The sequence below is a fragment of the Hyperolius riggenbachi genome, chromosome 1, assembly GCF_040937935.1.
Source record: "Hyperolius riggenbachi isolate aHypRig1 chromosome 1, aHypRig1.pri, whole genome shotgun sequence".
NCBI lineage: Eukaryota > Metazoa > Chordata > Amphibia > Anura > Hyperoliidae > Hyperolius > Hyperolius riggenbachi.
This window is the reverse complement of record NC_090646.1, coordinates 477,010,242-477,023,952: the sequence shown is the minus strand read 5'-3', so window position 1 is coordinate 477,023,952 and position 13,711 is coordinate 477,010,242. Positions and strand designations below refer to the sequence as shown.

The following is a 13,711-nucleotide window of genomic DNA, read 5'->3' as shown; positions in this document are numbered from 1 at the left end:
ATGCGAGTGATTCTTTGCGTTTCCAGACACATTAGCACCCTCTATGCTGCTATATGGTATATGATATATGCTATATCAGCATAGATGGCGCTATTGTGGCCAGGAACGTGAAGAATCACTCGCGTCCCCAGCCTGTCAGCTCCTGTCACCGAAACAGGAAGTGGCTGCCGGCGGGGCCAGGAGGATCGGAGGGAGACGGCGAGGGCACCGGACAGCTGCAGGGGGCTATTGGAAGCCCCAGGTGAGTAAAACTCATTTTTTTTTGTTTGACTTAAGTGTCCCTTTAAGCCCCAGAGGTTTATACCCCCCTTGTGACCAGGCCATTTTTTACAATTCGGCACTTCACAGTTTTAACGGTTGATTACTCGGTCATACAACTTAGCACCCAAATCAATTTTACCTCATTTTCTTCTCACAAATAGAGGGGTTTTTTTTGGTGCTATTTGATTGCTGCTGCTTCTGCTAGTTTGAGTTATTAGAATTTTAGTTAAAAATGAAAAATGAAATTTTATTTAAAAAAAAAAAAAAAAAAATTACATATGCAGATAAGTTAATTGGCTTCCCCCTAATTTTGGCCCTAGACTAGGATACATACACTATACTGTACATACATAGACATATGGCTGGGATTAGATTGCGAGCTCTTCTGAGGACAGACAAAACAATATACTCTGTACAGCACTGCGTAAGATGTCAGCGCTATATAAATACTTTTTAGTAAATAAATGAAAAAAACTGCCTGCCAGCTCCGATCGTTGGCTGGCAGGCTGATCGCAGGGGCCCGCTGCGCACAATGATGGGAGCTCATGCGAGCTCCCATCAAATCTCGTTCCTGGCAAGATGATGCATATATGCATAGCGGAAGAACAAGGGAGCTGCCGAGCCGCCGCCATTTCGCAATAGGCAGTCGGCTACAGGATAAACTCACCTTTTAGCTGCCCGGGTCACAAAATAATGCAACTGAATGGGAGCAAAGCGTGTCAATAGTTGATTTGTGGCTCGGTTACTGCTCGGCAGAAAAAAACGCAACATGTATCGTCTAGGGCCAGCTACCGCCAGCTCGGATGCACATGCAGTGATGCCACAAGTGCTACACATTCAATGTTAAGTGTGCTGCTGTCAGCTGTTCATGTGAAAGAGCCCTTAGGAATGCATACAGAACGTGCAATCAGGTTGTATAGTGTATGGCCAGCATTAGAATGAAAGCTCTGATAAAGGATGTATAATTAAGGAACTTGAAGGCATCTTGTAGTGCCAGTGGCTGCTGTGTCATTTTTTTTCTGATGTAAACTTTGGCAGGTTTGCTGCTACCAGATCATTGTATAAGTGAGGATACATTTTTTACATGCATTGGAAACTTAAAGTCCATTTTGTGTAACAGTTTTGTGTTTCTTGAAACAGGTGGTTGTTGAGACTCTGGACATGGATGTTTCTGCTACATCAGCTGGGCTCTTGGAATCTCCTGTTCTTTCTCCTTCTGTAGTGACTACAGCCAGTATATCCCAGAGCGCTTCTTCACCCTCAACACTAACTCAAGCTCCAACTCCTCCTCCTGTTCCCACTCCTCTACCACAGCAAACCGTGGCTAAAATCATCATCTCCAAGCAGATGCTGCAGGCAGGGCAAATCCCCACGTCTATTGCTATGTCTCAAGGGATGGTGACAGTAATCCCAGCCACTGTAGTGACTTCCCGCGGCATTCCACTCCACCAGTTACAGCCCAGTCCTCAGGCACGAATTACACGCTCAGTATTCCAGGCAACAATGCAGCTGCCTCCACGCTTGCAGCCTCCACCACTTCAACAAATGCAGCAGCCACCACGTCTGCAGCAGATGGCACCTGCTCTGCAACCATCAATAACTATCCTGCAGCAGCCTCCACCTCTACAGTCCATGCAGAAAGTGCGACTCAGCGTGCCTCAACCTCCCCCTCTGCAAATCAAAATTATACCCCCTCCTTTGCAGCCTCAACCCCAGACTGTACAAGTCCAAGCTCAGGCCATCCCAATCATCAGTGTGCCCGCCTCACCAGAGGCCCCGGTCTCACCGGAACATTTGGAAGTTTTGACAGAAGTGGTACAAGAGGTTAATATGCAGGTAAAGTACTGATCATATCTTTAAAGGAATGTACCTTTACGTTTGCTCTCCTGTTTCCTCTATACACCCCCCCCCCTCTTAATTACTCCCTCCCCCTTCCGTTCTCTGCCCCCCCCCCCTTCTTTTTCTTTTTCTCGCTCCCCCCTCCTTTGCCTCTCAATCTTCCCCCCCCCCCTTTGTGCCTGTAAGTATACATGGACCCTGGATATCAGATAAGTATGGATGATGGTTTATTGTGACTGGCGAAGTTATGGTCAGCAGCTTGGTGTGGTGCGTGCACAGGCTTTAGGTGGCACTGAAGTGCGGTCTGGCTTTGTCCAGATTGGGAAACGCAGCACAATCATACGTAGTGGAAAGCAGCCCTGACTTCCCAATAAGTGCAGCTTCTTTATCTAGCAAATTCTGTGTGATAATGTCAGAGATGCCAGACACATAAAGTAACGCTGTTTTCATTTAACCTCCCTGGCATATCATTTCCCCAGGATTTCTGTGCAAAAAGTGATCGAATTACTTTTCATAACCTTTTTTTTCTGTAACTTGGCAAAATGTGTCAAGCAAGGGTCTAGTATACAGTGCAGGAGAGTATTGACGTGTATGCATGTCAATACTGTTCACAGCATGTTTTGTATTGACGTGTTTAACCGTCAATACTGCCAGAGAGGTTAAAGTGGACATGAACTCTTGCACAGGACAGAAGGAAAACCTAGAAAAATGCACCCTGTATGTACCGTATATACTCGCATACAAGCCGACTTTTTGACCCCCAAACAGGGGGCCAAAAGTTGGGGGGTCGGCTTGTATGCGAGTCTTGGGTGGGGGTGGTGATCCGCGGCGCCCCCCGCCCGCTCCCTCCCTCCGCAGCCGCCGCTGCTATTACCTGTTCAGTCGGCGGCCGCTTCCTCTACTCCGGGTGCCTCTCGCTCTGCTCTCCATGTCTCCATCACGCGTATTCGTGTATCACAGCAGCGCGCCCGGCGCTGCTGCTGTGAAGAGGCAGGAGAGAGCGGTTCCCCTGGTAACGGCGATGACGCTGTTACCAGGGGAACCGCTCTCTCCTGCCTCTTCACAGCAGCAGCGCCGGGCGCGCTGCTGGGATACACTACGTGTGATGGAGACATGGAGAGCAGAGCGAGAGGCAGAGGAAGCGACCGCCGGCTGAACAGGTAATAGCAGCGGCGGCAACTGGGGCACTATAATAGCTAAACTGGGGCACTATACTAGCTAAACTGGGGCACTATACTAGCTAAACTGGGGCACTATACTAGCTAAACTGGGGCACTATACTAGCTAAACTGGGGCACTATACTAGCTAAACTGGGGCACTATACTAGCTAAACTGGGGCACTATACTGGGCACTATACTAGCGATACTGGGCACTATACTAGCGATACTGGGCACTATACTAGCGATACTGGGCACTATACTAGCGATACTGGGCACTATACTAGCGATACTGGGCACTATACTAGCGATACTGGGCACTATACTAGCGATACTGGGCACTATACTAGCGATACTGGGCACTATACTGGCTATACAGGTGCACTACCTACCCATACTGGGCACTTTACTAGCTATACTGGGACACACTAGAGGAATAAGGCAGCCAGCATTTCCTACCCCCGGCTTATATGGGGGTCAATCATTTTTACCTGGTTTTTCAGGTAAAAGTTGGGGGGTCGGCTTATATGCGGGTCGGCTTATATGCGAGTATATACGGTATTTAGAGAGTTTAGCCCCCTCATCTGTGTCTAATCACAAGTTCTAATTTAATCTCTCCCCTGGGTCAGCTTAAGGCTCGTACACACGTCAGATTTTTTCCAAACGACCGTTCGTTTGGACATTTGAACGTATGGTCGTTTCGACGTCAAATCGGGCGTGTGTACGATCGGTCGTTCAGCTGATAAGACTGGTTTTGATGGATCCGCTTGGCGGATCGTTCACATCCAGTCTTATCAGCTGAATGACCGATCGTACACACGCCCGATTTGACGACCGGACATTCAAACGACCGGTCGTATGTACCTTTACTGCCACGAAAGATAGGCTCATTTGAAAGCACAGGATGGTAATTTGTATCCACTGTAACAAACAAATGTTTTTTTCTTTAACCCCTCTGGCGGTATAAAAAATTCAGCGAGGAGGGAGCGCAGCAGTTTTAATTTTTTTTTTCTTATATCATGTAGCGAGCCCACGGCATCCCCCCGCCCGCTTCGATCGCCTTCGGCGATCTCCGATCAGGAAATCCCGTCATTGGGAGTCCCGAACCACCCCTTAGCGCTGCCTGGCACTGATTGACCAGGCAGCGCACGGGGTCGGGGGGGGGGGGGGCGTGGCGCGACGGATACCGGCGATCGGTGTGCTGACGCAGCTAGGAAAGTGCTAGCTGCGTCCAGCAAAAAAAAAAATTAAACAAATCGCCCCAGCAGGGCCGGAGAAAACCTCCTGCGCGGCTTACCCCGAACTAGGTTCGGGGTTACCACCAAGGAGGTTAAAGAGACTCTGTAACAATTTTTACATGGGGGGAATACAAGCAGAGGCACCCATGGGTGATGGTGGGTGAGGGGAAATACAAGCAGAGGCTCCCATGGGTGATGGTGGGTGGGGGGAATACAAGCAGAGGCTCCCATGGGTGATGGTGGGTGGGGGGAATACAAGCAGAGGCTCCCATGGGTGATGGTGGGTGGGAAGAAATACAAGCAGAGGCTCCCATGGGTGATGGTGGGTGGGAAGAAATACAAGCAGAGGCTCCCATGGGTGATGGTGGGTGGGAGGGAAATACAAGCAGAGGCTCCCATGGGTGATGGTGGGTGGGGGGAAATGCAGACAGACAGCTCCCATGGGTAATGGTGGGTGGGAGGGAGTAACAAGCAGAGGGCTAATGGCTGCATGTGTGTCCTGGAGGAGTTATTTGCTGTACTTGGTGGGCCAGGAGGGGTTATTGCCCCAAGTACAGCCATTAACTTTACTGGGTAGACTTATACATGAATAATTGGAAAATTCCAGCTTTTGAGGGTCAAATATTGAGGTCGACTTATACACGGGGTCGACTTGTATCCGAGTATATACGGTAATTTAAACTACTGGTATTCTACTATGGACAAATTTGGCGCCCATTCTCACTACAACACTCCCCCTTGTGCCTAAAACAAACCCACCCGCCTGATGCCTAAATCTAGTTCACCTCATTTCTCAGAACCATTTTGAAGACCGAGGAATGTCCTATTTGATGCGTTGCAGCTATTTGGAGTCATTTTAGTCCTTTAATTAAACTACAAACAAATGTGTATATAAATGCATTCAACACTTGACAGTTGTACAGTATTGGGTAATGATCAATTAATTCCAGGTAAAAGTAAACTGCCAGCTGGGAAACCGCACACCACCGATGCTGCGATATTGTGCAGTGCAGCCCTGCTCAATGCTTTCAAAGGCGCTTGTAATGATCCAAAATGTCGGCTGGACTTTCTCACAGTACCACACTACTTTTTCTTTCATTCTAGTCTGGTCAGCAGCAATGTGCGCACGGCTTGGCAGCACGGATTATGAACAAGACCTTATTCTATGTTGCATAGTTAAGAGATGAGTTTAGTGATATTATGTGCCACTGTTGATAGGCTGTTTGGTTCATATGGTAAAAGTTGTTGTACTAATATGCTCTCCACCGTTCAGGAGTCTTCCCCACCGCACATGGATGTGCAGATAGTGAGAGGCTCTCCGCCCCACAGCCCATCTCCTCAGCCTCGGTGTGTGCGTTCTGGATGTGAGAATCTCCCTGTGGAAAGCAAAGATTGGGACAATGAGTACTGTAGCAATGAGTGTGTGGTCAAACACTGCAGGTGAGAGACAGATTTAGATTTTTATTAATTTGTTTGCAATGCCTTTAATTGTTTAACAATAAAGTTGTGCACAGTTGTTCCACAATGTCACTGATCTCTTCCACAATTGTGTGTGGGGGGGATTTAAAAAAAAATCATACATACCTGCGGCTTCCTCCAGCCCCTTCCAGGCTGAGCGCTCCCTCTCCATCCTCCTGCACCCCCTTGAATCCTCTGCAATTCGGTCTGGAAAGTCCTTCAGTCAGGGCCAGTCTGTGCAGGTGCTGTAGTAATGCGTAAAGCTGCGCTTGCTCAGTACACCTCAGACCAAAGGACTTTCCAGGCTGAATTGCAGAGGATCCAGGTGGTGGCTGCTACGGAGGGGGCCCTGGGAAAATGGCTTGGAGCAGAGCTGTTGCGAGGGACACACAGGCTTCCAGGGGCTGAAGGAAGCCCCAGGTAAGTATATCTAATTTTTGTTTTGTTTTTTTCAGTTCCCAGATGTTATTTTCAAAGAACATAGTACCATCCCTACTTAGAATTTGCATGTGCTCATAGTAAATTAATTTTCATTGCAAAGGTAAATAAACCAAGTGCTTTATGTATGTAAATGAGGCAGTCAAATATAATGGCAGATCTCCTGAAAAGTAAATACAAACAAAATACTTTAACCACTTCACCACTGAGGGGTTTTACCCCCTGAGCACCAGAGCAATTTTCACCTTTCAGCGCTCCTTCCATTCATTCGTCTATAACTTTATCATTACTTATCGCAATGAAATGAACTATATCTTGTTTTTTCCGCCACCGATTAGGCTTTCTTTAGGTGGGACATTATGCCAAGAATTATTTTTTTCTAAATGTGTTTTAATGGGAAAATAGGAAAAATGTGGGGAAAAAAATAATTATTTTTCAGTTTTCGGCCATTATAGTTTTTAAATAATGCATGCTACTGTAATTAAAACCCATGAAACGTATTTGCCCTTTTGTCCCGGTTGTAAAACCATTTAAATTATGTCCCTATCACAATGTTTGGCGCCAATATTTTATTTGGAAATAAAGGTGCATTTTTTTCATTTTTGCGTCCATCCCTAATTACAAGCCTATAGTTTATAAAGTAACAGTGTTATACCCTCTTGACATAAATATTTAAAAAGTTCGGTCCCTAAGGTAACTATTTATGTATTTTTTTTAATTGTAAATTTTTTAATTTTTTTTTAATTACAAAAAAAAAAAAAGATGGGGAGTGTGGGAGGTAATGAGTTAATTTTATATGTAAAAGTCATTTATTTGTATGTGAAAAATGTGTAGGGTGTAGTTTACTATTTGGCCACAAGATGGCCACAGTAACTTTTGGTTTTAATGCGACCTAAGTATAAGGAGGCTGGACACGTGAGTTTTTTCTCACAATGATCGCGCTGCCCATAGGAGAGCAGCTGATCATTGCGGGGCTTAGATCAACGAACGGGAATGGATTTTCCCGTTCATTGATCTCTGGGCGAGCGGGCGGCGGCGTGTTTACTAGCGGCGGGCGGCGTGTTTACGAGCGGGAGCGCGGGCAGCGTCGGGAACGCGGAAAGTACGTGTTTCTCCGTCCCTGGTTGTTAAAGGATGGAAAAAGGGGCGGAGAAATACGTACGCGCGGGGGTAAACTGGTTAATCAGGAAAAGGGAACATTCATGATTATAAGAAGTGTGCTGAAAAGCTCAAACGCTTATTATTAGAAGGCAAGCAATCAATGAGGATAAATAAAGGAGAATGTGGACTGCAGGATTGAGGAACTGTATAATGGTCGCCATACATCAGGCGATGATGGGCAGATTCTACCAAGAAACAAATCTCTCTCCGATCGAATCTGATAGAGATTTGTCACACCGCAGGCTGATATCCATTGGGAATCGGCCTTCTGGCACTGCTTGCTGGCCCAGCACTGTCCCCCTCCCTAATGTCTAATGTGCCCACCCGCCCAGTGCAGTATACATTACCTGTCTGTGTCCGTTGTTGGCTCCATCTGCAATCTACATACATGTAACCCATGTGGTTGCCAATGCATCTGTGGGTGCGTGTGTGAAGTCACACATGCCCACGTTACTCCGGCAACCAGGTGGGGCGCATGTATGCAGATTGCGGATGGAGCCAGCAACGGACAGGAGACACATGATCGAGCTTGGTGCGCATACAGGCCACACATTCGCAATTGTGCACGACTTCCGGCGAAGTCGTGCACTAATGGAGTTGCAAGCAGAAGAACACAGGTGACCCAGAGGATGCTGAGCGACCTCCTGGGGTGGCTGGGGTAAGCCCCAGGTAAGTTCGAATTCTATTTTTATCCTGTGTACAGGGTCCCTTTAAGGGGTTAAAGTGTACAGAGCATCTGTAACAACTCATAGTAAAAAAACACACACTTTATTATTTTTGTTCCATGCTACACATACCATTTATCTTTTTGGTTATATGTCTAATAGTTCCTCTTGATTTATTTACAGAGACACTTTCATGGCTTGGATCGCTGGGCGAAGTCTAGGAACCCTCGCACCTGTAAAATAATCCTAGATGCCTTGGACACCATTTTGTATTGGACCTTAAAGAGAACAATCTAATTCCAGTGGAAAAGGCAAGACCCAAGGGATGGACATTTTTTTTATTGACTTGTACATACTGTATGCAAAGAAGAGTGAAGGCTGGGGCAATCTTAAACCATGCTTCCATGCCATGGGGCCAATGATGTGTTCTGATAAAGCATTGGATCAGCCTGGACTTAGTGGTTTTGTTAAGACCATTCTATTTTCCAGCTGTTTAGGCGGTGTAGCCTTGTGGCCTGCTTCATCAGCACAGGAAGCAAGGTTAAGAGGATCTCCTGTACATCACAGCAGTAGCCTGATCTGTTACTGCCCAGCTAACGAGACTCGTTCCTAATCTCTGGAGCATCATTCATTCAGCCGTCTCACAAAAGACTAAACTGCTGACAGTGTTTGTGGAAGTGAAAATGCGTTAATAAACCACCAGAGATTTTTTTTTTGAAAAAATATTTCTAGAAGCCTTGTTGCTGAGTTAGTAGGAGGATTGATGGGATATAATTAATATGAAGCCACCCTTGTGTTAAAAGCATAATTATACATACATAAACACACACTTAACGGTAATCCTAGTTTCAGAGAGAGAGAAGTGTTTTACAGCTGCTAAAACTGGCTTAATGTTTTTGTTGCATTTGACTTTGCAGTGAAAAATGACTGGCCCCCAGGAGGTATGGTTCCATCAAGGAAAGTGCAATCCTGCTTTAGTGTGAACCTGAAGTGAAAATAAACGTATGAGATGATGAATTGTAAGCGTAGTAGGATGATAAATAGAACATTAGTACAGTAGAGTCTCAGTTATCCAGCACCTACGGGGATCAGCTGATGCCGGATTAGTGTGTTTTCTCTGGTTGCTAGAGACTAGAGGCTACAGTACTATACCCCACTCTATATACATACCATGAACTCTGTATTAAATGTTAAAATACAGTAATTGAAAGTATAGTAAATTTGGGGGAGCCGTGGAACCCAGTCTTTAAGCACAGCAGAGCCCACAAACAGCCAAAGAGGTTGGCATTCACCACTGTGAGTACTGCTGGTGATTTGTGCTGGTTGGTTGAGATTGCTGGTTAGTTGCATTCTGGATAACCGGGACTAATGTAGTATAGAAAAGAGTCCCTTTTCTGTTTTCAGTGTATAACTTTATTTAAGATTGCTTCACACTGTCGCAGCTACTATTTAGAATCCATATTCTGCTCTTTAAAGGATAACGGAAGTGAGAGGTATTTGGAGGCTGCCATATTTATTTCATTCTAAGCAATACCAGTTGCTGGGCTATCCTGCTGATCCTCTGCCCCCAGTTTTTTAGCCTGAAAAAGCATGCAGCAGATCAGGTGTTTCTGACATTTTGTCAAATCTGAGAAAAATTAGCTGCTTGCTTGTTTCTGGTGTGTTTCAGACACTACTGCAGCCAAATAGATCAGCAGGGCAGCCAGACAAGCCAGGCATTGCTTAAATTGTCCTTCAAGCTGAAAAAGAAGCAGAAATAATGACTTTTTGAACATTCCTGCAGTACTTGTCTTCTCCCTGACAGATAACAGCCTTTCAGTTTCAATTTACTTTTCATGAAACCACAAGCTGTTTGACAAGCTCTTTTGCATAGATAATGAACAGAGTTTTTTTTTAACTCTTGCTGTACTGGAAAAAGAAAGGGACTTTCTTAATAGTTAGGGCTATATGTGTACATGTTTATCTCATCATGTAACTTCAGGTATGCTTCAAAGTAAGGGTACAGAAGACTGGTAAGCGGCCCCCCTATGGGCTCACATAAAGAGACATTTCCTTTCTAGCCGCAAGTTGTCTGATCAGGAGGTGCTGCGAGATATGTTCCCTTCTACCTGTTCACAATTGATGGGGTGCTTTTGCATTGATGACTTACAACTAGTAGTCCCGGCCAGGGCACTGCAAGCAAAATACACAGGCTGCTGGATCCACTACCTTTTCATAGGTTTTGTGATCTAGAGACCGTAGTGTGTCTTGAGCAAATTTTTTCAAAAATGCAACCATGGCTCATATTTTTAGAACTTGCCATGGGTCGGTCCTGTGGTCCATTGCAGCGTTCAGATGTTTTTGCGATACAACTGTGTCTTTGAATTTTTTTTGGCATGTTCATCAATACAACACTGTATTTCCCCTTCACTCTCCGCTTACAATAGTTTACTGCATATTTATTTCTGACACTGCTGCCTGATGATCTTGCAGGCAGATTTGCAATGAGCTGCTGCTTCTCTATATGTGGCATGTGATAACCCGTTGGGATATAGAACATATGAAATGATCCGCTTGGGATATTAAACGATGGGCTAATGCAGGTAACTGCTGTTTAAGCAGAACCTGAAGGGAGGAGGTGCTTTTGTGTCTGAACGCAATTCATAACCAAAATGTAATTTATTACATTGATTCTGAATTTGCAACATAACTTGTCAGGGTTTTCAGCATTAGTATATGAAAACTACTTAAAGATACTCTGAAGTGAGTCTAAATCCACGTTTTTAACATCCCTGGCGGTTAATTTTATTTTTTCAAATGGGCAAAAAACCTTTTTTTTTTTTTTGTTTTTTTTTGTTTCATGTAAAGCTACCAGAGTGGTAGCTACATGAAACACCACTAGAGGGCGCATGTGTCCCTCTAGTGCAATCGTCACCGGCATCAATAGCAAACAGGGGAGCGCGTATATAACGCGTTCCCCTGTTTGGCTTCTCCTGTCGCCATGGCGACGATCGGCATGACGTCATGGACGTCAGGCGCACTCGATCCAGCCCATAGCGCTGCCCAGAACTCATTGGTCCGGGCAGCGCAGGGCTCTGGCGGGGGGGCCTCTTCTGCCGCTGCGTGCGGGCGATCGCCGCAGAGCGGCAGCGATCAAGCTTTGCGCGCAGCTAGCAAAGTGCTAGCTGCGCGCACAGCACTTTACATGGTGAAAATCGTCCCACCAGGGGCTGAGATATCTCCCTGCGCGGGATAGCCCGAGCTCAGCTCGGGCTTACCGCCAGGGAGGTTAACTTCTATTTATGTTAAGCACTATAGCCAGTGCTAAAACGCTGCATCCCCACAGCAAAACGAGGGGTTTATACCCCCCAAATCCCCTGTGCAAAATCCACAACTTTCTTAGTTGTGGATTGTGCTGCCCATGGAGAAAATAGCTTTGAGCTGCAGCTCTGCCTCCATGCGCGTCAATCTGCCTGCAGATCTCCGCCTCTCCCCTCCCATCTTAGTGAAGGAAGATTGAGAGGGGTGGGGAGAGGCGGGGATTGACGCGCAAAGAGGCAGAGCTACAGCCCTAAGCTCTGCTTCAAGCAGGAAGTGCTCCCTGGACTTAGCAGAGGGGATTTGGGGGTTTATAAACCCCTCGTTTTGCATCGGGGATGCAGCGTTTTAGCACTAGCTATAGTGCTTAACAATAAAAATGTGGATTTAGACCCGCTTCAGAGTCTCTTTAAAGGACCTCTGTCACGAAAATCTTAAAATTTAAAATATATGTTAACATATACAATTAAGAAGTACGTTTCTTCCAGAGTAAAATGAGCCATAAATTACTTTTCTCCTATGTTGCTGTCACAGTAGGTAGTAGAAATCTGACAGAACCAACAGGTTTTGGACTAGTCCATTTCTTCATGGGGGGTTCTTGGAGATTCCTTTTTTTTTTTTTCCAAAATGCACTTAGTTGAATGGCAGTTGCTCCATCCAACTGCCCAAAAAGTGCATGGTGAGCAGGGAGGCTGGTCAGCATCTTTGTATAAATCTTTTTCAGGGAGTGTCTTTATAAAGGATAAAGGCCGTGCTGAGAATCCCCTGTGGAGAGATGGACTATCCCAAAACCTGTTGGTAATGTCAGAGTTCTACTACTTACTGTACATGCCAGCAACATGAGAGATAAGTAATTTATGGCTCATTTTACTCAGGAATTTTAAGATTTTCGCGACAGTTCCTCTTTCAGTAAAGGCACCACAAACAGACAACCTTTACAAACCTTACTACTCACTTTTCATGTGGGCCTTGACATATGACTTGAAGCACCACATTGCTGGCTATAGTGACATTGAAATTAGTATTGCCTGCCTCACCTGATGTGACCCTAATTACCTGACAAACCTTACACCACCTCTGTCTAATGGTAGCGTTATCAGTTCCCCCCCCCCCCCCCTCATGGCTGTACCTTAACCATTTCCTTGCCACATGTTTAACACTTATGCTGGAAACACACCATGATTCCCAGCATAAGTGTATTTCAGCAGATAGATGGCTCGATACAAAATTTCTGACAGGTCCGATCTGGTTTTGATCGTTTTTCTGATCGATTTTCTAATAGAAATGAATGGAAATTGATCAGAAAAACGATCGGAAAGTAAATCTGCACCCCCCCCCCCCCCCCCCCCCCCAAAAAAAAAGTGTATTCCTAGCATAAGCCTAACCTTTATTATGTTCAACAATCATGGACCAAAATCTATCTAACTTTCACCTAACCTTGGCCCTTACATTCATAACCTATAACAACTTTCTCTGACCTTTTTACTCCACAAAGCAAACTGTACTTGCCTAACAAGCTGGGGAGTTCTGAAAATGACAAGCTTTAATTTTATCCGTTTTATTTGTAAATGTTTCAAAAGGTCGCAGGAAGGGATTTGGAACAAAGGCACCGTGGGGTAACTGCACTCCAACAATATCTGCTGAAGACAAACACCCTATGCCAAAACTGTCTGCAATCAACTCGGGCCATGTTTAATATTCTTATTGAGCTGGTCAGTTGATTTGATATTTATAACTGTATGAGGAAATCCTCTGCCTTGTAGAGGTTTTTTTTTGTACTCAGTTGTTTTACATGATCTTTATCCTCCTCATACAGGCTATTGGAAATAACGAGTTCTCAAATATCTGGGCAACAATAAATTATTTTGGATGACTGTTATTTTCGTCATTGACTTTGTTTTGCATCTTAGTTGTGATAATTCAATCTTTAAATGGCAAAAACATATTTTACTAGACCTTTCTGGTGACTGTACTATATAGATGTGAGCGTTAGGTCTCTGACAAGTGGAAGATACAGGTATTGTGCATTCTCATTATTTATTTGTCGTTTGAAGAACTTAGAGGAACTTTAACCAGAGATTGAATTTCATCCCAATCAGTAGCTGATACCCCCTTTCCCATGAGAAATCTTTACCGTTTTTTTAATAGATGCTCTCAGAGGTTTGTGTGGCTGATATTGTGCTGAAACCCCTCCC

At 45.1% G+C, this 13,711-nt stretch overlaps 1 protein-coding gene across 3 annotated transcripts in view; it reads left to right on the top strand.

Annotated features, from left to right (window-relative positions):
* The window catches only part of TOX4 (TOX high mobility group box family member 4), a 67,435-nt gene extending 54,040 nt beyond the window's left edge, over positions 1-13,395 (top strand). For all 3 annotated transcript variants that reach the window (XM_068241397.1, XM_068241403.1, XM_068241388.1), the window contains exons 7-9: positions 1,402-2,097; positions 5,771-5,937; positions 8,403-13,395. In XM_068241397.1, the coding sequence (XP_068097498.1) occupies positions 1,402-2,097; positions 5,771-5,937; positions 8,403-8,463 (924 nt within the window). In that variant the 3' untranslated portion in view covers positions 8,464-13,395. The remainder of the gene's footprint in view (positions 1-1,401; positions 2,098-5,770; positions 5,938-8,402) is intronic.
* Positions 13,396-13,711: the final 316 nt, after the last annotated feature.